The 20,823-nt window shown below is 45.9% G+C and overlaps 1 protein-coding gene and 1 pseudogene across 2 annotated transcripts in view; one reads left to right on the top strand and one right to left on the bottom strand.

Moving 5' to 3' along the window:
• The window catches only part of LOC123462757, a 51,127-nt pseudogene extending 33,299 nt beyond the window's left edge, over nucleotides 1-17,828 (top strand).
• Cbfa2t2 (CBFA2/RUNX1 partner transcriptional co-repressor 2) overlaps nucleotides 1-18,065 on the bottom strand; it is a 125,576-nt gene extending 107,511 nt beyond the window's left edge. For both annotated transcript variants that reach the window (XM_045156056.1, XM_045156057.1), the window contains exon 1: nucleotides 17,961-18,065. In XM_045156056.1, the coding sequence (XP_045011991.1) occupies nucleotides 17,961-17,994 (34 nt within the window). In that variant the 5' untranslated portion in view covers nucleotides 17,995-18,065. The remainder of the gene's footprint in view (nucleotides 1-17,960) is intronic.
• Between the last annotated feature and the right edge of the window lie 2,758 nt (nucleotides 18,066-20,823).

Here is a 20,823-nt window from a genome sequence, read left to right as displayed (position 1 = left end):
CTCATACGCCACCTTGTGCATCTGGCTTATGTGGAACCTAGGGAACTGAACTGCGGTCCTTTGGTTTGGCAGGCAAATACCTTAACCACTAAGCCATCTTCTCCATGCTGACTCAAGAGGTTTTTGGTTATGTTTTAAACTTCCTACTTAAGTCTCTGGCAGCCTGCTGGAGGAGCTGTCACTGGGGGCAGACCTTTTAGGCCAGGCCTGAGGGGTGTAGAGCACTTGGAGCTCCAGGTGAGTGTTGATGTTTATTATAGTTGCAGTTTCTCTCAGCTATGGATCTATGGAAGTGAACCAGATTCTTCCAACCACAATGAAGCATCCCCTGGAATCTATAAGATTGAAATAAACCCTTTCCTGCCATAAACTGCTTCTGTTCAGATGTTTGTCCCAGCAAAGAAAAAGTAACTGCAACATGCCTGTATTCCCAGAGGTGGTGACAGGAGAATCAGAAATTCAAGGTCAGTCTCACCAGCTTACCAAATTTAAGGCCTGACTGGGCTAAATGAAACTCTGCCTCCTTGAGTGCTGGGATTAAAGAAAGGTGTGTTCCACCATGCTCAACTAAATAAATATTTTGTGGTGGAGGGTTGAAGCAGGGTCTCACTCTAGCCCAGATTAACTTGGAATTCTCAAGCTGGCCTCAAACTCACAGCAATCCTCCTACCTTGGCCTCCCTAGTGCTGGAATTAAAGGGGCGTGCAACCAAACCCGGCAAAAAAAAAAAAAAAAAAAAATTTAAAGCCAGGCGTGATGGTGTACACCTTTAATCCCAGCACTCTGGAAGCAAGGGGAGGAGGATCACAGAGAGTTCAAGGCCACCCTGAGATGACATAGTGAATTCCAGGTCAGCCTGAACTAGAGGTGACACCCTATCTCAAAATAATAATAATAATAATAATAATAATAGCAGCCAGACGTGGTGGAGCATTCCTTTAATCCCAGCACTCAGGAGGCAGAGGGAGGAGGACTGCTGTAAGTTCAAGGCCACCCTGAGACTACATAGTGAATTACAGGTCAGCCTGAACTAGCACAAGACCCTACCTCGAAAAACCAAAAAATAATAATAGTTATTATTAAGTTTTCCAGGAGGAGGCAAAAGGATTAGAAGTTGGATGGAAGACCAGCCTCAGTTATATGATTTGAAACTACCTGAGGCTCCATGAGATCCTCAAAAAAAGAACACTAAAGCCTTAGCCAGGCATGGCAGCTCCAACCTATAGGTCCAACTGCAAAAGCTGAGGGAGGTGTGTTCAGGCCTGTCTGGATAGTACAGTAAAACACAATCCCAAAATACAAATAACAGAAATAAATTTTCCAAAATGAATAAATAAAATCCTTCGATTATCTTTTGTAGTGTCAACCCAAAAACATAGAGCAGGGTATGGTAACATGCCCCTGTAACCCAGCATTAGGGAGGCTGAGGCAGGATACACTTCCAGGCCAGCAGAGAAATCCACAATGAGACACTGACTGCCTCAAAACACACACACACTTAAAAGTAATACTTTCTGTTCATTTGTGCTGTTATTGTCCCGACCAGAGTCAATACATGTGCCAAGGTAAAAGCTGTGCTCAGGTATATGTGACTGGAAAGAGCTGGAAAAGCAATCAGTTAGCTTTCTCCTAAGTCTCACCAACTGTGTTTTCCTGATGACAAAGAATCTGCCCACCTGCTTCCACAGACAGGACAGCTGCAGTTCAAGTGTAACACATGGCCCACTATATTCATCCCATGCACTACGAACAAAACTAGGGGCAAACGAATCAAGGTCAGGTCAGCATCTTTCTTCTATTGTCCAAATGAAGATCAATCATCTATAGATTGATAAAATATGGCTTTCATCCCCAAATACAAATGTAACAATTTCAAGTTATTATGACAAATATATCAACATTTATAAGGACAGGGTGTGGAGGCATACACCTTTAATCCCAGCACTCTGAAGGCAGAGGTAGGAGGATAGCCATGAGTTCTATGTCAGCCTGAGAGTACATAGTGAATTCCAGGTTAGACTGAGACCCTACCTTGGACAGGGAAAAAAATTAGAAGGGCTGGGAACATAGCTCACCCCTGAAGTTTTATTTATATTTTAATGTGTTATTTATTTATTTGCAAGCAAGAAATAGAAGAGAGGCAGAGAGAATGGGCCCAACAGGGCCTCTGGACACTTGCAAACAAACTTCATATGCATGTGCCGCTTTCAGCATATTCCTTTATGAGGATACTTGGGTATTAAACCGGGGTCATCAGGCTTTGCAGCCAAGCACCTTAACCACTGAACCATCTCCCAGAAGCAGGAGGGGCAGAAACAAGTTCCTGGTCTAAATGGCAAGTTCCAGGGAAGGCAGGGCTACATAGTGAGAGCTTACCTCATAAGATACCAAAATATGGCTGGAGATATATATCAAGACTAGGGTGCTGCCAGGAGTGGTGCTGCACGCCTTTAATCCCAGCACTCGGGAAGCAGAGGTAGGAGATTACCATGAGTTCAAAGCCACCCTGAGACTACATAGTGAATTTCAGGTCAGCCTGAACCAGAGTGAGACTCTACCTTGAAAGACCAGAAGGAAAGGGGAGAAGAAAAAAATACTAGGGTGCTGACTTCTATAGGCATATGCAGAGCTTGGGCCACTTGAAGCTTTCCTCTGTAATGTCAACTAACAGTAAAAAAAAATCCTATTTTCATTTCCATCACAGTTTCAATTATGGACAGGTTCATTATTTCCCATTTCTGCTGCTAGAAAAACAGTATCTTGTACAAATATGGACAACAGGGGAACCTGCTAGATGACACTGCACTTAAGAGGAAGGAGAGAATACAAATGGTGCTTAGCACCCTCATGAAGTAGTCAATCATATACCTGCATTTATTACAGAATACATAAGAGCTCTCTGGAATGAAAGGTGTGATCACTTTAAAGACATTTCACTAACACTGAGAAAAATCAATAGAGAATATTGCTGCCATTCATAAAATATGTTACAAAGTACTTCAGACATAAGAAGAGATAAATAGCTTCACTCTTGTTTAAAGACATGATAGTTTTGTGGACTTTTCACCTGGCTGGAAATTATAAGATTGCAAAGTATTATGTGCTAGCCAGACATGGTGGCACATGCTTTTAATCCCAGCACTTGGGAAGGAGAGGTAGGAGAACTGCTCTAAATTTGAGGCCAGTCTGAGACAACAGAGTGAGTTCCAGATCAACCTGAACTACTGAGACCCTACCTCAAAAAAAAAAAAAAAAAAAAAAAAAAAAAAGCCAGGTGTGGTGGCACACACCTTTAATCCCAGCACATAGCTAAGAGGATCACTATGACTGAGGATACTCTGAAATTACATAGTGAATTCCAGGTCACCCTGAGCTAGAGTGAGAACCTACCTCAAAACAAAAAACCACCACCACAAAAAAAAAAAAAAAGAAAGAAAGAAATAGGAAGTATATACTGCCAGCACTGGAGAGGCAGAGGTAGGAAGAGTACTGTGAGTTCAAGGCCAGCCTGGGACTACAGTGAGAGTTCCAGGTCAACCTGGGCTGCAGTGAGACCCTACCTCGAAGAAAAAAAAAAGAGGGGGGCTGGGTAGATGGCTCATTAGTTAAAGGCAAATGCTTGCAAAGTCTGATGACCCAGGTTCAAGCCCCCAGTACCCACACAGAGCCAGATGTACAAAGTAGCACATGCACCTGGAGTTCACTTACAGTTGCAGAAGGCCCTGGGACACCCATATTCATATTCTTTCTCTCTCTTTCTCAAATAAATTTTTTGAAAAAGCTGGGTGTGGGCTGGAGATATGGCTTAGCAGTTAAGGCACTTGCCTGCAAAAACTAAGGACCAAAGTTCGATTCTCTAGGTCCTATCTATGTAAGCCAGATGCACATGGTGGCACATCCATCTGGAGTTTGTTTGCAGTGGCTAGAGGCCCATGGCACTCTGTCTCTAATAAATAAATAAATCAGAAAAAGTTTAAATTAAAAAAAAAAGCCACACGTGGTGGCACTTAGGAGATAGGGGTAGGAGGATCATGAGTTCGAGGCTACCCTGAGGCTACACAGTGAATTTCAGATCAGTCTGGACAAGAGTGAGACTCTACTTGAAGGAAAAACATAACAAAAGGAGGAGAAAGAAACAGAAAAACAGAAAGATATCTCTGGTATAGTGGCTTTAATGGAAGGTGAGGGTGGTAGTTGTCCAGAGCCAATGAACTAGTTAAAACTATGAGTGAATTACAGGAAAATGTGGGTGTGATTAGTGTAGCTCTAAGACATGAGGCCAAAATGAATAAATGTATGCTATTTGAATGTCTGTTCTCATGTGGCTTTGAAGAATTAAAAGCAGACAGAATTTCTACATGGTTAAATTAACAAAGGAATGAGCAGAACATTTGTAAAAGAGGAAAAGGTCAAAGTAGTGTGTCCAGGGAGCTGTGCAGTGCCTGATATTAGCATTTCACTTAGGAGTCTGGAGAGGTCAGATTACATATTTGTTGCCATCCGCTAATTTAATTAAAAGGTCTAGCTGGAAGCCAGGCGTGGTGGCTCACATCTTTAATACCAGCACTTGGGAGGCAGAGGTAGGAGGATCGCTATGAGTTCCAACGCTATAAATTCAGAATTTTATTTTGGTTACTCTGAATTACACTTTTATTTCTGCATTAAAAAATTTCTTTTTATTTATTTAAGCCGGGCGTGGCGGCGCATGCCTTTAATCCCAGCACTCAGAAGGCAGAGGTAAGAGGTTCGCTATGAGTTCAAGGCCATCCTGATATTACATAGTGAATTCAAGGTCAGCATGAGCTAAAGTGAGACCCCTACCTTGAAAAATCAAATATATATATGTGTGTGTGTATGCATACAAATATATATATACACATACATATACATACCTACATACATACATACACATACACACACACACACACACACACACACAAAATATGGTTTGATTTTTTTTTTGAGAGAGAGCAAGATAAAAAGGCAGAGAGAGAGAATGGGCAAGCCAGGATCTCTACTGTCTGCAAGCAAAATCCAGACACATGTCACCATGTGCATCTGGCTTACATGAGGTACTGAGGAATCCTATCAGGGTCCTTAGGCTTCACAGGCAAGTGTCTGTCCATTAAGACATCTCTACAGCCCCTGATTTCTGTATTTAATCACAGCAAAACAAAACAGAAAGGGAGAATCATTTTTTTCTTATTTTATTGGAGGGGGAGAAGGGTATGTTTTACTAACAGTCTTAAACCTAGGTTGGCCTCAAATTCACCATCCTCCCTCCTCGACCTCCCAAGTGCTAAGATTACAGGCATGTTATCACCACACCCAGCAGGAGTCAAATCTAGAAAAGCCACACTTACATGATAAAGGGTCACTGCACCCATAGACACTTGATGATCTATCTAACAGATTCTCACAGTCATTAATATTAACACAGACAGCTGAGCATGGTGGCTCAGACCTGTCATCCCAGCACTTGGGAAGACAAAATTGTTAGGGGTTCAAGGCCAGCCATGGGGGCTGGAGAGATGGCTCAGTGATTAAGGCACTTACCTGCAAAACTAAATATCTAGGTTTGTACCCAGTATCCAAATAAAGCCAGATGCACAAGGTGGTGCATGCATCTGGAGTTCATCTGCAGGAATGAGAGGCCCCGGGTGCTCCCATTTCCCTCTCTCTCCCCCAAAATAGTAAAATATTTAAAAAGCCGGGCCAGGCAGTACACACCTTTAATCCCAGCACTTGAGAGGCAGAAGTAGGAAAATTGCCAAGAATTCCATGCCAGCCTGAGCTAGAGAGAGGCCCTCCCTTAAAAACAAAACAAAACAAAACAAAACAAAACAAAACACTACAATGGAGTTCTATTCAGTGGTAAAGAAAATGAAATTATGAAATTTGCAGGAAAATAGATGGATCTGGAAAGAATTATACTAAGTGAGGTAACCCAGGCCCAGAAAGCCAAGCATCACATGTTCTCTCATATGTGGATAATGATTGGACTTGTGTGTGAGTAGAAAGAAAACTCAGTAGCAAAGGCCAGTAAGCTAGAAAAGAGATATAAAGGGAAGAGAAAGAAAGGGAGGGGAGTACTTAATAGGATGGTATTGTAAATATGTAAGTAAAAAAAATAGATTAATGGGAGCTGGAGAGATGGCTTAGCAGTTAAGCGCTTGCCTGTGAAGCCTAAGGACCCCGGTTTGAGGCTCGGTTCCCCAGGTCCCACGTTAGCCAGATGCACAAGGGGTCACACACGTCTGGAGTTTGTTTGCAGAGGCTGGAAGCCCTGGCGCGCCCATTCTCTCTCTCTCCCTCTATCTGTCCTTCTCTCTGTGTCTGTCGCTCTCAAATAAATAAATAAATAAATAAAAATGTTATTGATGCTCTTAAAAAAAAAAATAGCCGGGCGTGGTGGCGCACGCCTTTAATCCTAGCACTCGGGAGGCAGAGGTAGGAGGATCGCTGTGAGTTCGAGGCCACCCTGAGACTACAGAGCTAATTCCAGGTCAGCCTGGACCAGAGTGAGACCCTACCTCAAAAAAAAAAATAAATAAAAAATAAAAATAAATAAATAAATAAATAGATTAATGGGAGTGAAAAGGCCCAAGTGAGGTCAGGGGAAGAGATTGAGTAAAGGAAAGGTGAAGGGAGGGCTATTCAAAATCTAAGAGGATATAAATAAATCATATGGAAACCTACTGTTTTGGACAATGAAACCTCAGGAGCCATAGATTGTTGCTAGAAAATTTTCAGTGCCAGGAATGGGATACCTTCCAGTGAGTTGTTGGCCAGGGAGGTCCCTGAAGCCCCCAAAAACATTACAGGCCATTGCCAAAGCCCTTGGTTTCCCACCAGGAATAGATGGTAAGACCCTATTGCTGAAGACAACATACTTGGGCTGCAAGGCCACTGAGAAATCCTGCTGGAACTGAGCTCCATGTAGACCAGCTGACAGAAAGCTGGAAGAAGCCATTCTACATGCAGTTCAATGGGAGAAAGAGATACCACCAGTGAAGATACTCCACAGCAGACACTGCTAGCCTTATATTTGGCCAGCCAGGCCAAATGGGCCAACAGGTGCAATAGTGGCATGTCTCTCATGGTGGAAACCAACTGCCCTCTAATTGGACTGGAGGCCCACTCTATGGGAGGGAATAGATCCCTGATACTGAAAACTTAAAATAGGGGTAGTCATGAGCCCTAAGGGTGTAACATCTGCTGCTGTTTGGCTAAATGTATATACTGTGCTTATCAAACTTCCCAGTAAGCACTTCTCTTAATACTCATACCCTTATATTAATGCTACTCTCACTTTTGGTAGAGAATCTTCTCTTTTCAGATGGCAGTGACCTTGGGATGACTCAGAAGGCATCATGGTGCTGGAAAGAAGTGACAGGAGTGCTCAGTACTGCAATATCTCTGTCACACCTTCCAAGTCTCAGGGTCCATTGTGGAAGAGGTGGTAAAAAGAATGTAAGAGCCAAAGGAAGGGTAGGACTCCTTACAACGTGCTCCCTACCCAGACACAAAATGGCCTGGATATCCATGACCTCACAGTGCCTGACACTACCTACACAAGACCATCATAACAAGAGGAAAAGATCATGACATCAAATTAAGAAAGGATTGAGAGGGGGAGGAGATATGATGGAGAATGGTGATTCAAAGGGGAAAGTGAGGGAGGGAGGGTATTACCGTAGCATATTTTCTATAATCATGAAAGTTGTTAAGAAAAATTTTTTGAAAAAAAAAAACAAACTAAGAGGGCAGTCTTGGCTACAGAGTGAGTTCCAGGTCAGCCTGAACTATCCTGAGAACCTGCTTTGGGGGGAAAAAAAAATTAACATGGACATTTCTCAGGCCTTTGATGTTCACTGCAAATACAGCTTCACCATTAAGATGGAGAAACACATGGAATAAATTGGTAAAAGCTGCTAGGCACTTCTGCATTTCTACTGTTTTCTTTCCCTTTCTTTTTCTTAAAAGAAAAAAAAAACTGTGCCGAGCATGGTGGCACACACCTTTACTCCCAGCACCCAGGAGGCAGAGGTTGGAGGATGGCTGAGAATTCGAGGCCACTCAGAGACTAAACAGTGAATTCCAGGTCAGAATGGGCTAGAGTGAGACCTCAAGGGAGAAAAAAAAAAAAAAAAAAAAAAAAAAAACTGCATGTGTATGTGTGTAAACACAAGTACACACATGGCAGAATCTCTTGGCACTGCAAACAAACATTAGATGTTTGTGCCATTTTTTGGCATCTGGCTTTACATGAGTGCTGGAGAATTGAACCCAGACTGGCAGGCTTTGCAAGCAAGTGCCTTTAACCATTAGGCAATCTCCCCCAGCACTTCCCTTCCTTTCTGTAGTCCACACTGACCCGATACTCACTCTGTGGTCACAGGCTGGCCTCGAGCACACAGCTATCCTACCTCAGCCTCCAAGTGAAAAGGTATGCACCACCATGCCTGGCTGTTCTCCTTTCTTTCTCTCTCCCTCCCTTCGTTAGGTTTTTTTTTTTTTTTTTTTTTTTTTTTAAACTACACAACCCTGGGTGAAATGAAGATAGGTAAACCAGGCAGCCTCCAACTCATAGTCACCCTCTTGTCTTGGCCTCCCCCCCCGCCCCCCGCAAGTGCTGGAACTACCACAGGTATATGTCATCACACTGGACTTCTTTGCCCTTCTTTTTTTTTTTTAATTTCTTTTGTTCATTTTTTTTTTTATTTATTTGAAAGCAACAGACATAGTGAGAAAGACAGATGGAGGGAGAGAGAGAGAATGGGCGCGCCAGGGCTTCCAGCCTCTGTAAACGAACTCCAGACGCATGTGCCCCCTTGTGCATCTGGCTATCGTGGGACCTGGGGAACTGAGCCTCGAACCGGGGTCCTTAGGCTTCACAGGCAAGCGCTTAACCGCTAAGCCATCTCTCCAGCCCATGCCCTTCCTTTCTTAATCCAACTCTTAAAGCCACTTGGGGCAATCCTGGCTGGTTTGGGTGGTGCTTTTCCTGTATTCCCAGCACTTGAGAGACAGGCACTAGAGGATCTGGCATTCAAGGCCAGCCTCAGCTATGGAGAACTTAAGACAGCCTGGGCTATAGTGTGAGACTGTGTAACCTGGGGTCTGGAGAAATGGCTCAGTGGATAAAAAGCTCTTGCAGGCTGGAGAGATTGCTCAGTGATTAAAGGCACTTGCTTGCAAAACTTAATGGCCTACTGATTCCCCAGTACCCATATAAAATCAGATACACAAAATGGCACATGTCCAGAGTTCCTTTGCAGTAGCAGAAGACCCTGGCACACCCATTTTCTCCCCCTCTCTCTCTCTCTCTCTCTCTCTCTCTCTCTCTCTCTCTCTCTCTCTCTGCTTGCAAATAAATAATCAATAAAAATATTTTACTGGGCATGGTGGCGCACAGCTTTAATCCCAGTACTCAGGAGGCAGGGGTAGGAGGATCGCTGTTAGTTAAAGGCCACCCTGACACTACATAGTAAATTCCAGGTCAGCCTGAGATAAAGTGAGACACTACTCAAAATTTTTTTTTTTTTTGCTGGGAGGCTAGAGATATGGCTCAGCAGTTAAGGTACATGTATGCAAAGCCTAATGACATGGGATCGATTCCCCAGCACCCTTGCTTATAAAGCCAGATGCACAAAGTGGCACATTCATCTGGAGTTCGTTTGCAGTAGCTAGAGGTTCTGGCCCTCATATTTTCTCTTCCCCTTCTACTTGAAAGTAAATAAATATTAAATATATATGCATATTTTGCTTGGCATGGTGATGCATATCTTTAATCCCAGCACTCAGGAGGCCAAGATAGGAAGATTACTTTAAGTTCAAGGCTAGCCTGGCACTACAAAGTGAGTTGCAGGTTAGCCAGGACTACAATAAGATCTTAAAAAAGCTAGGAGCCAGGCGTGGTGGTGCATGCCTTTAATCCTAGCACTTGGAAGGCAGAGGTAGAAGGATCACTGTGAGTTCATGAGTTTGTGAGTGCGAGGCAACTCTGAGACTACTAGTCTACATAGTAAATTCCAGGTCAGCCTGGACTAGAGTGAGACCCTACCTCGGAAAAAAAAAAAAAAAAAAAAAAAAGCCAGATAGAGTGGTAGGTGTTTATAATGTGCCATGCCTACCAGTGAGAAAGGAAGCAGAGAACAGAGAAAGTCAAGAAGACCGTGGTGGGAGGGAGCAGCTAGACTGGTGAAAGCATCAGCGAACAACTTTGGCCCCTCTCAAAGGCAGTGGAAGGAAAGGACCAACACCCAAAAGTTGTACTCTGACCTCCACACATGCAGTATGGCACATGCACACCCATGTCCAAACACATGAACACATATACAACACATACACCAAACAAAAAAAAAAATTAAGAGGGGGGCTGAAGGGATGGCTTAGCAGTTAAAGCATTTGCCTGCAAAGCCAAAGGACCCAGGTTTGATTCCCCAGGACCCACGTAAGCCATATGCACAAGGGGACACACGTATCTGGAGTTTGTAATGGCTAGAGGCCCTGGTGCGCCCATTCTCTCTCCCTCTGTCTGTCTGTCTATATGTTTCTCCCTCTTTCTCTATCAAATGAATAGATAAAATAAAATAAAAAATTAAAAGGGAGAGGCATGGTGACGCACAGATATAGGAGGATCTCCATGAGTTCAAGACCACCCTGAGATTACATAGTGAATTCCAGGTCAGCCTGGGCTAGAGAGAGACCCTACCTTCAAACACCCCCCCCCAAAAAAAAAGAAAGAAAGAAAACAACCAGACTGCTGGAGATGGTTCAGCAGTTAAGATAATTGCCTGGCCTGCAAATCCTGATGATCCAGGTGCAACTCCCCAATACCCATGTAAAGACAAATGCACAAAGTGACACATTCGTCTGGAGTTCTTTTGCAGCGACTGGAGGCCCTACCATGCCCATTCTCTCTGTCTGGGCATGGTAATGCACACCTTTAATCCCACCACTCGAGAGGCAGAGGCCAGCCTGACACTACAGATGAATTCCAGATCACCCTGGACTACAGTGAGACCCCACCTCAAAAAAACAAAGTCAAGATGCTAAAGAAATAGCTCAAAAGTTAAGGCCTTTGCCTGTAATGCCTAATGACCTGGTATGATTCCCCATTGCCCACAAAAAGCAGAATGCACAAAGTGGCACCTAAGTCTGGAGTTCATTTTTAGTGGCTAAAGGCCATGGTACACTCTTTCTGTCAGGCTGTCTATCTCACACTCTGCTGCGATGAGTAAAATATTTTTTAAAAAAGTCGGTGGCTGGAGAGATGGCTTAGTGGTTAAGGTGCTTGCCTGCAAAGCTAAAGGACCCAGGCTCAATTCCCCAGGACCCACATAAAGCCAGATACATAAGGTGGCACATGCATTTCAAGTTTTTTTGCAGTGGCTGGAGGCCCTGGTGTGCTCATTCTCTCTCTCTCAAATAAATAAATAAATATTGTTTTTGTTTGTTTTGGTTTTTCAAGGTAGTCTTGCTCTAGTCCACACTAACCTAGAATTCACTATGTATTCTCAGGGTGGCTTCAAACTCAGCGTAATTCTCCTTCCTCTGCATCCCAAGTGCTGTGATTAAAGGTGTGCACCACCACTCCTGGCCTTAAAATATTTTTTTTTAATGAAAAAGGGAATTTGGGCTGGAGAGATGGCTTAGTGGTTAAGGCACATGCCTGTGAAGCCTAAGGGCCCCGGTTCGATTCTCCAGGTCCCATGTAAGCCAGGTGCACATGATGGCGTGTGCATCTGGAGTTCATTTGCAGTGCCTAGAGGCCTGACGTGTCCATTCTCACAAACACACACTCTCTCTTCCTCTCTCTGTCTCTAATTAATAAATAAAAATAAAATCTTTTAAAAAAAAGGGAATTTATTGAAGCTTATAGATCCTGGGAAAGCTCCATAATGGCAGAAGAAGCTGGCTCTGCTTTCATAGATCCAAGCAAAGAGAGAGAAGCCACAAGCCAAAAGCCACACAGCACATTTCAGGTACTCCAGGTGTAACTAGTTTGTTTGTTTGTTTTTAACTTTAGGAAAAAAAAAAAAAAAAAGAGTTGGGCTGGAAAGATGATTTAGGGGTTCAGGTGCTTGCCTGCAAAGCTAAAGAACCCAGGTTCAATTCCCCAGTACCCACATAAAGCCAGATGCACAAGGTGGTGCATGTGTCTGGAGTTTGTTTGCAGTGGCTAGAGGTCCTGGCATGCCCATATTCATTCGCTCTTGCTCTTCCTAACTCTCAAATAAATAAAATATTTTTTTAAAAAAGCCGGGCGTGGGGCTGGAGAGATGGCTTAGCGGTTAAGCGCTTGCCTGTGAAGCCTAAGGACCCCGGTTCGAGGCTCGGTTCCCCAGGTCCCACGTTAGCCAGATGCACAAGGGGGCGCACGCGTCTGGAGTTCGTTTGCAGAGGCTGGAAGCCCTGGCGCGCCCATTCCCTCTCTCTCCCTCTATCTGTCTTTCTCTCTGTGTCTGTCGCTCTCAAATAAAATAAATTAAAAAAAAAAAAAAAAAAGCCGGGTGTGGTGGTGCACGCCTTTAATCCCACCACTCAGGATGCAGAGGTAGGAGGATCGCCATGAGTTCAAGGCCACCCTGAGACTCCATAGTGAATTCCAGGTCAGTCTGGGCCAGAGTGAGACCCTACCTCGAAAAACCAAAAAGAAAAGAAAGAAAAGAAAGAAAAGAAAAGAAAAGAAAAGAAAAGAAAAGAAAAGAAAAGAAAAGAAAAGAAAAGAAAAGAAAAGAAAAGAAAAGAAAAGAAGAAAGAGGTAAGAGGATTGACAAGAATTCAATGCCACCCTGAGACTACCCAGTGACTTCCAGGTCAGCCTAGGCTTAGTGAGACCCTACCTGGGGCAGGAGAGTGGAGGGAACAGCCAGGCATGGTAGTGAATTAGTGAATGTCTTTAGTCCCAGTAGTTCAAAGCCAACCTGGGGCTACAACACTAAGTTCCAGGTCATCCAGGACTAGAGTGAGATCCTGTCTCAAACAAAACAAAATTAACAACAATAATAGTAATCCTAGCACTCGGGAGGCAGAGGCAGAGGCAGGAGGATCGCCGTGAGTTGGACACCACCCTGAAACTACATAGTGAATTCCAGGTCAGCCTGGGCTAGATTGAGACCCTACCTCAGGGGGAAAAAAAAAGTAAGATAAAATTCAACTAAAGCAATGGTGATTCCTGTCTGTACTCCAGGTACTCAGGAGGATGTCCGTAAACCAAGGAAAGGCTGGGACTAAGTGAGTTCCAGATCAGCCTGGGATAGAGTAAGACCCTGCCCAGGAGCTGGGGATGGGGAGCAAATACAGGAATACAGCCAGCTAAGGATGACACCCAATGAAAAGAAACAAGGAAATAATTTTCACAACCTCAGAGGAGAGGAAGCCAACTAAACAAGAAAGACGGCAGTGACCCTAGATAAGAAATGGAAGGCAGTGAAGCCTAAGGACCCCGGTTCGAGGCTCGATTCTCCAGGACCCACGTTAGCCAGATGCACAAGGGGGCACACACGTATGGAGTTCATTTGCAGTGGCTGGAAGCCCCGGCGTGCCCATTCTCTCTCTATATATATATCTGCCTTTCTCTCTCTGGCACTCTCAAATAAATAAATAAAAATGAACAAAAAATTTAAAAAAAAATGGAAGGCAGGCGTCTGGATATTCAACCTCAGGGAGTTCTCTGGTGCACTTTCATTTCTCATCTGTCATCCTAATGGGATATGTGCCACAAAAAGAAAAGGTGCTGGGCTGGAGAGATGGCTTAGCAGTTAAGCGCTTGCCTATGAAGCCTAAGGACCCCGGTTCGAGGCTCAACTCCCCAGGATCCACATTAGCCAGATGCACAAGGGGGCGCACGCGTCTGGAGTTCATCTGCAGTGGCTGGAGGCCCTGGCACGCCTATTCTCTCTCTCTCTCTGTATATATCTATCTGTCTCTTTCTCTCTGTCTGTTGTTCTCAAATAAATAAAAAATAAACAAAAAAGATTAAAAAAAAAAAAAAAGGTGCTTACAGCCTGGCATGGTGGCGCACACCTTTAATCCCAGCACTCAGGAGGCAGAGGCAGAAGAATCACCGTGAGTTCAAGGCCACCCTGAGACTGACTACCTAATGAATTCCAGGTCAGCCAGGGCCAGACTGAGACCCTACCTGAAAAAACAAAAAAAGGGCTGGAGAGATGGGTTAGCAGCTAAGCGATTGCCTGTGAAGCCTAAGGACCCCGGTTGAGGATCAATTCCCCAGGACCCACGTTAGCCAGATGCACAAGGGGACGCACGCGTCTAGAGTTCGTGTGCAGTGGCTGGAGGCCCTGGTGCGCCCATTCTGTTTCTCTCTGTCCCTTTATCTCTCTGTGTCTGCTGCTCTCAAATATAAATAAATAAAAATAACCAAAAAAATTTTAAAAAGAAAAACCCAAAACACACAACACCCTCAGGTCAATCCTCAGCCCCAACAAATAAATAAGGAAACAAATAAATAAGCAAGCAATGATACTAATAAGCATTGTCTGATTTTTTTTTTTTTTTTTGAGAGAGAGCAGAAAGAAAGAGAGAGAGAGTATGGGCACACCACAGCCTTTTGCCACTGCAGCAGAACTCCAGATGCAAGCACCACTTTGTATCTGGCTTTACTATGGGTACTGGGGAATGGAACCCAGGCCTACACACTTTGCAAGCAAGTGCTTTTGGTGGGTGAACCATCTCCCCAGCCCCAAAGCATCATCTAAGACTCTAAGATAGACTTCTCTTAAGGGAAGAGAATAAAGTTACACAAAAGAACCAAAGGTAGTGTACTCTTTGGCTTTTGTTTGTTTTCTTTGTTTTTTCAAGAGTCTCACTACATAAATCAGGGTGGCATCAAACTCAGTATCTTCCTGCCTCAGCTTCTAGAATGCTAGGATTATGTACATGTTTACATGTAATTTGCATGTGTGGTTTGTTACATGCATGCATGTAGGCATGTGTGTAAAAGCCAGTTATTAATATCTGTCTTTGTTAGCTGTTCTCCACCTAATTTTTAAATTTTATTTATTTATTTTGGTTTTTCAAGGTAGGGTCTCACTCTAGTCCAGGCTGACTTGGAATTCACTATGTAGTCTCAAGGTAGCCTGGAACTCACAAGGATCCTCTTACCTTTGCCTCTAGAGTGCTGGTTTTAAAGGCATGTGCTGCACCACACCCAGCTTCCACTTTATTTTATTAATCACTTATTTGCATGTGCACTCGGCTTGTGTGTGTGTGTGTGTGTGTGTGTGTGTGTGTGTGTGTACCAGGGTCTCTTGCCACTGCCAATGAACACCAGACACTTACATCACCTTTGTGTTCTGCTTTACGTAGGTGCTACAGAATTGAACCCAGGCTAGTAGGCTTTACAAGCAAATGCTTTTAACTGCTGAGCTGTATCATATCCCTAGGCTCCACCTTATTTTTTGAGATACTGTTGTTGTTGCTGTTTGGCTTTTCAAGGTAGGGTCTCACTCTGGCCCAGGCTGACCTGGAATTAACTTTGTAGTCTCAGCATGACCTTGAACTCACAGAGATCCTCCGACCTCTGCCTCCTGAGTGCTGGGATCAAAGATATGCCTCACCACACCCAGCAAGTTAGCCTCTTTTTGAACCCAGAGATCACCAGCTAGACTAGCTAGCCAGGAACTCCTAAGGAATCTTCCTGTCTGAATCTCCCCAGTACTGGAAGGACAGACACTAGCATCTGGGCCAAGCTTTTATGCAGGTGCTGGGGAATACAAACTCAGGTGCTCATACTCACATGGCAAGCACTTTACCCACTGAACCATCTTCCCAGCCGCTTTTTGCTCCACACATCAATTATTTATTGCAGGAACTATGAGCCCACTAGGGCCCCTAGCCATTGCAAACAAACTCCAGATGCATGTGCCAATTTGTACATCTAGCTTATGTGGGTACTAGATAATGGAACGTAGGCCAGCAAGCTTTGCAAGCAAGCGCCTATCACCACTGAGCCCACAGAACCATATCCCTAATCCTTCTCTGAGTATTTTAAACTGAAAGCATGTAAAACAGATTTAGATATATAAACTTTTATATTTTATTTACTTATTTATTTATTTGAGAGGGAAGGAGAAAGAGAGATGATGGGTGCGCCAGGGCCTCCAGCCATTGCAAAGGAACTCCAGATGTATGCACCCCCTTGTGCATCTGGCTTATGTGGGTCCTGGAGAGTCGAACTGGAATCCGTTGGCTTTGCAGGCAAACATCTTAACCGCTAAGCCATCTCTCCAGCCTGGACATAAAAACTTTTAAGCTTAGCAGGTCTGGTAACATTGGCCTCTAAACCCAACTATGGGGAGATTGCTAGTTCAAGACTTGCCTAGGCAATTTAATGAGATGCTGCCTCAAAATGAGGAGAACTGGCCATGTGTGCAGTGGCACACACTTCTAATCCCAACCAAAGTAGGAAGATAGCCCTGGGACTACAGAGTAAATTCCAGTCTAGCCTGAGCTAGAGTGAGACCCTACCTCAAAAACTTAAAAATAACAGAGGGGGGGGGGGGGGGCTGGAGAGATGGCGTAGCGGTTAAGCGCTTGCCTGTGAAGCCTAAGGACCCCGGTTCGAGGCTCGGTTCCCCAGGTCCCACGTTAGCCAGATGCACAAGGGGGCGCATGCGTCTGGAGTTCGTTTGCAGAGGCTGGAAGCCCTGGCGCGCCCATTCTCTCTCTCTCCCTCTATCTGTCTTTCTCTCTGTGTCTGTCGCTCTCAAATAAATAAATAAAAATTAAAAAAAAAAAAAGAGAGAGAGAGAGAAACATGGAAATACAGTTCCCCACTCTCTACTAAACTCAAAACCCCAACCTGAAGCGGGTCTAGTGGCGCATGCCTTTAATCCCAGCTGGACAGGTAGAGGTAGGAGGATCGCTATGAGTTCAAGCCCAGCCGGACACTACATAGTGAATTCCAGGTCAGCCTGGACTGAAGTGAGACCTTAACCTCGAAAACAAAATACAAAAACAAAAAAAACCCACCCTGTTCCAACTTACTTGTTGCCATATTTCGCCTAGAGACAATTTGTACTTAAGAGATGATTTAATAAATAATAAATGAATGGAATGTAAAATGCCTGGTGCTCCAATCATGTTGGCTATTTTTATGAGTTTTATTGTTTTTAATCAAGCGATGCCACCTCTCCCCCAACGATCTCACAATTCTACGAAGAACTTTAGGATCAACGATGAAACGGCGAAAAACAAAGAGTTAAGCCTAAACCAAAGACAAAAAATAAATAAAAATCTTAAAAGTCCACAACCGAGGGTCCTCCGTTTCGGACTTTTCCGAGTGAGGGTGCACAGAACATTAACGTGATATAAACCGCGATCGCCACGGTGAGTGAGACCTCCCGCTTCGTGCATGCGTGCCAGGGTCGGTCCAGCCTCACTGAAATGCAGGCAACGTCGCTCACGTACCATTCTGCAGATGGGGCAACTGAGCCTCGGCGGACGCCAAGGTCACCGCCTGTAAATAGGGGAGCCGGCCAAGTGAACCCCACAGAGGCCCCACGGGAGAGAAAACCAGACACGCGTCCTCCAACATCCACCAGACGAGACGCGTGCAAGACTGCCCGGGACAGACTTTCGGGTCCCAAGGCCAGGAAAACCAAACAATAATACTTGTCCGCCGCAAGTCCGAAGGCCGCCCGCCCGGGCCTGGGCTCTCCAAGGCCGCGCTCCACAGTTTTCTTCGCCCGGCCGAGTCTCCCACCCCCCCTCCCCCGGCCCCAATCCCTGCTACCATGCAGGAAACGCCGCCGGAGTGGCGTCGAGGGCCCGGCCGAGGCCTGGGGAGGGCCGCGTGACCCTGGATCCGCAGCCCCCCGCCCCGCTCCGGGCCTCAGTTTCCCCGCCGCAGCCTCTCGGGAGCCTCGCCTCGCGCCTGGGGCAACAAGCAGGCCCCTCACACAACCAACCGCCTTCCCGCCCCGGCTTACGCTGGAAGGCAGCCGCTCCAGGGACGCCCACCATGGCCGAGGGCAGCCCGCCGCCCGCCTCGTCGTCCACAGCGGGCGCAGCCACGGGGACCCCGCACCCGCCGAACTCGGCAGACACCAGCCCCGCCGACGCCTTCGCAGCCGCCGCCGCCGCCGCCGCCGCCGCAGCCGCCGTTAGGCCGCGCCCGCCCCGCCCCCTTCTCTTAGCTCCGCCCCCTGGAGACACGCCCCCGCCGCGCTCTCCCGCTCCACACAACGCACGCGGAAGGCCGGCCCCCAAACCAGCTCAAGACAAGCTCCGCCCCCTAGCTAGGCCCGCCCCTTCCGCGCCAAGCTGCTACTCAAAGCCCGCCCTGCGCGCTGACGTCACGAGGACGGCCCACCTCGTAGCGCTGGACTTCCGGATGCAGCTGGAGCCCAGGCCCTGGCTGCGGGGGCGGGGGGGGGCGGGGGAGGCCGGAGGGGAGGGCGGAGTCATGGGGCGGGGTTCGGAGGTGGAGACTAGCCGGCGCCTCAGCTGAGGTCTCCTATCTGACATTGCCTTCGCTGTCAGCCCTGCGTGGGCCACACGCCTTTTCTCTGTGGCTGCGACATGGCTCAGCGGCTAAAGGCGCGCTCGCTTGCAAAGCCTACGGGGCCTGGGTTGGAGTCCTCAGCACCTGCGTAAAGACAGATGCGCAAAGTGCCAAATGCATCTGGAGTTCATCGGTAGCCGCAAGAAGCCTTGGCACACTCTTTCTCCTCGCAAATAAAACATTTTCAAAAAAAATATCCCTTTAAACCAGATGTGGTAGCGAACAAGCGCCTTTAATCCCAGCACTCGCAAGGCAGCGGTAGGAGGATCGCCATGAGTTCAAGGCCACCCTGAAAATATAGAGTGAATTCCAGGTCAGCCTGGACAAGAGAGTGTGACCACCTCGAAAACAATAAAATAAAATAATAATAATAATCCTTTTAAAGCCAGGCGTGGTAACGCACACCTTTAATCCCAGCGCTCAGAAGGCAGAGGTAGGAGGATGGCCCTGAGTTTGAGCCCAGTTTGAGACTTCATAGTGAATCCCAGGTCAGCCTGGGCTAGAGTGAGACCCTAGCTCTAAAAAACAGACAAAAATAGATAACAGATTGGTCTCTGGGAGTCGTTTTTTTTTTTTTAAATATTTATTATTTGAGAGAGAGAAGAGGCAGCAGAGAGAAAGAGACAATGGGCACACCAGGGGCCTTTAGCCACTGCAAATGAACTCCAGACACATGCGCCCCTTGTGCACCTAGCTTACTTGGGTCCTGGGGAATGGAACCAGGGTCCTTCTTAGGCTTCCCAGTCAAATGCCTTAACCGCTAAGCCATTTCCCAGCCCAGAAGTCATCTTTTCTATTTCTTTATTGTTTTTGCTTAGTTCTCAGTGAAGTGTTTATGTATGTCGAGGTGGGGTCTGGCAAGGCCGGTATTATCTGACTATCTAAAATCTTGAGGGTTAAGGGTACACACAGTAAAGAGTGGGGTAGCTGGGTGTATAGCATATCCATGTAATGCAAGCATTCTGGAAACTCAAGCAGGAGGATCATTAATTACAAGTCACCTGGGGTTCATGAGGCCCTATCTCAAAAGAAAAAATAAAGGGCTGGAGAGATGGCTTAGCGGTTAAGCGCTTGCCTGTGAAGCCTACGGACCCCGGTTCGAGGCTCGGTTCCCCAGGTCCAACGTTAGCCAGATGCACAAGGGGGCGCACGCATCTGGAGTTCGTTTGCAGAGGCTGGAAGCCCTGGCGCGCCCATTCTCTCTCTCTCCCTCTATCTGTCTTTCTCTCTGTGTCTGTCGCTCTCAAATAAATAAATTAAAAATTAAAAAAAAAAAAAGTGTGGATTCAGGAGGTAAGATATGTCCATGCCAGGGCCTCTAGCCACTGCAAACAAACTCCAGTCACATATATCACTTTGTGCGTCTGGCTTTATGTGAATGTTGGGGAAGTGAACCTAGGCTATCTATCAGCCTGGGCTAGAGTGAGACCCTACCTGTTAAGCAAAAAAATAAAACATAGTATAATAAACACTTATCAACCTCTTCAGCCCCAGCTCTGGTGTTTGTTTTCAGACAGAGCCTCATGCCGTAGTCCACGATAGCTTTGAACAGTCCATTCAGCCTGGCTGAATGTTTTACCTAGCGACAAGAAGGATAAAGATGGGTGACACTACAAATAAAAAACAAGTCTCCCCCTCTCCTAGCTTTTTCGTTGTTGCCTGAGACAGGGTCTTATGTAAGCCAGGCTCACTGGCTTGAACTGTATGCAGCAGATGAGGAACTAAACCTCTGATCCTCCACCATGCTCAGTTTAATGCATGCTAGGCAAACACTCTACCAACTAAACTACATCTAAAACCTCTTGTTTTGTAGGGTTTTTTTTGTTTGTTTGTTTTATTTTGTTTTTTGAGGTAGGGTCTCACTCTAGCTCAGGCTGACCTGGAATTCACTATGTAGTCTCAGGGTGGCCTCGAACTCATCGTGATCCTCCTACCTCTGCCTTCCAAGCGCTGCTGGGTGCCTCTTGTGTTTTTGAGATAGAGTCTCATGTAGCGCAGGGGGCCTCCAGTTTGCTACATAGTCAAAGATGACCTTGAAATTCCATCTTCTGGTCTCCACCTCCAAGTGCGAGGATTATAGGTCTAGGCCACTTTTCCCACTTGCTTTCCCCACTCCTTGCTGCCCACCCTGGCAGGGCTCAAAACTGAACTCACGACTTTACATATATATCAACAGTTAAGTATTCTCCCACTGAGGTATATTCTCAATCCTCCCATTTGTGTATGGGTATGTGTGCATGCGTGTTTGCATGTCGAAGCCTTGGCTGGCCACCTTGTACATGCCTGGG

Source organism: Jaculus jaculus, chromosome 8, assembly GCF_020740685.1.
Source record: "Jaculus jaculus isolate mJacJac1 chromosome 8, mJacJac1.mat.Y.cur, whole genome shotgun sequence".
NCBI classification, from domain to species: domain Eukaryota; kingdom Metazoa; phylum Chordata; class Mammalia; order Rodentia; family Dipodidae; genus Jaculus; species Jaculus jaculus.
This window is presented reverse-complemented; position numbering and strand designations above follow the sequence as displayed.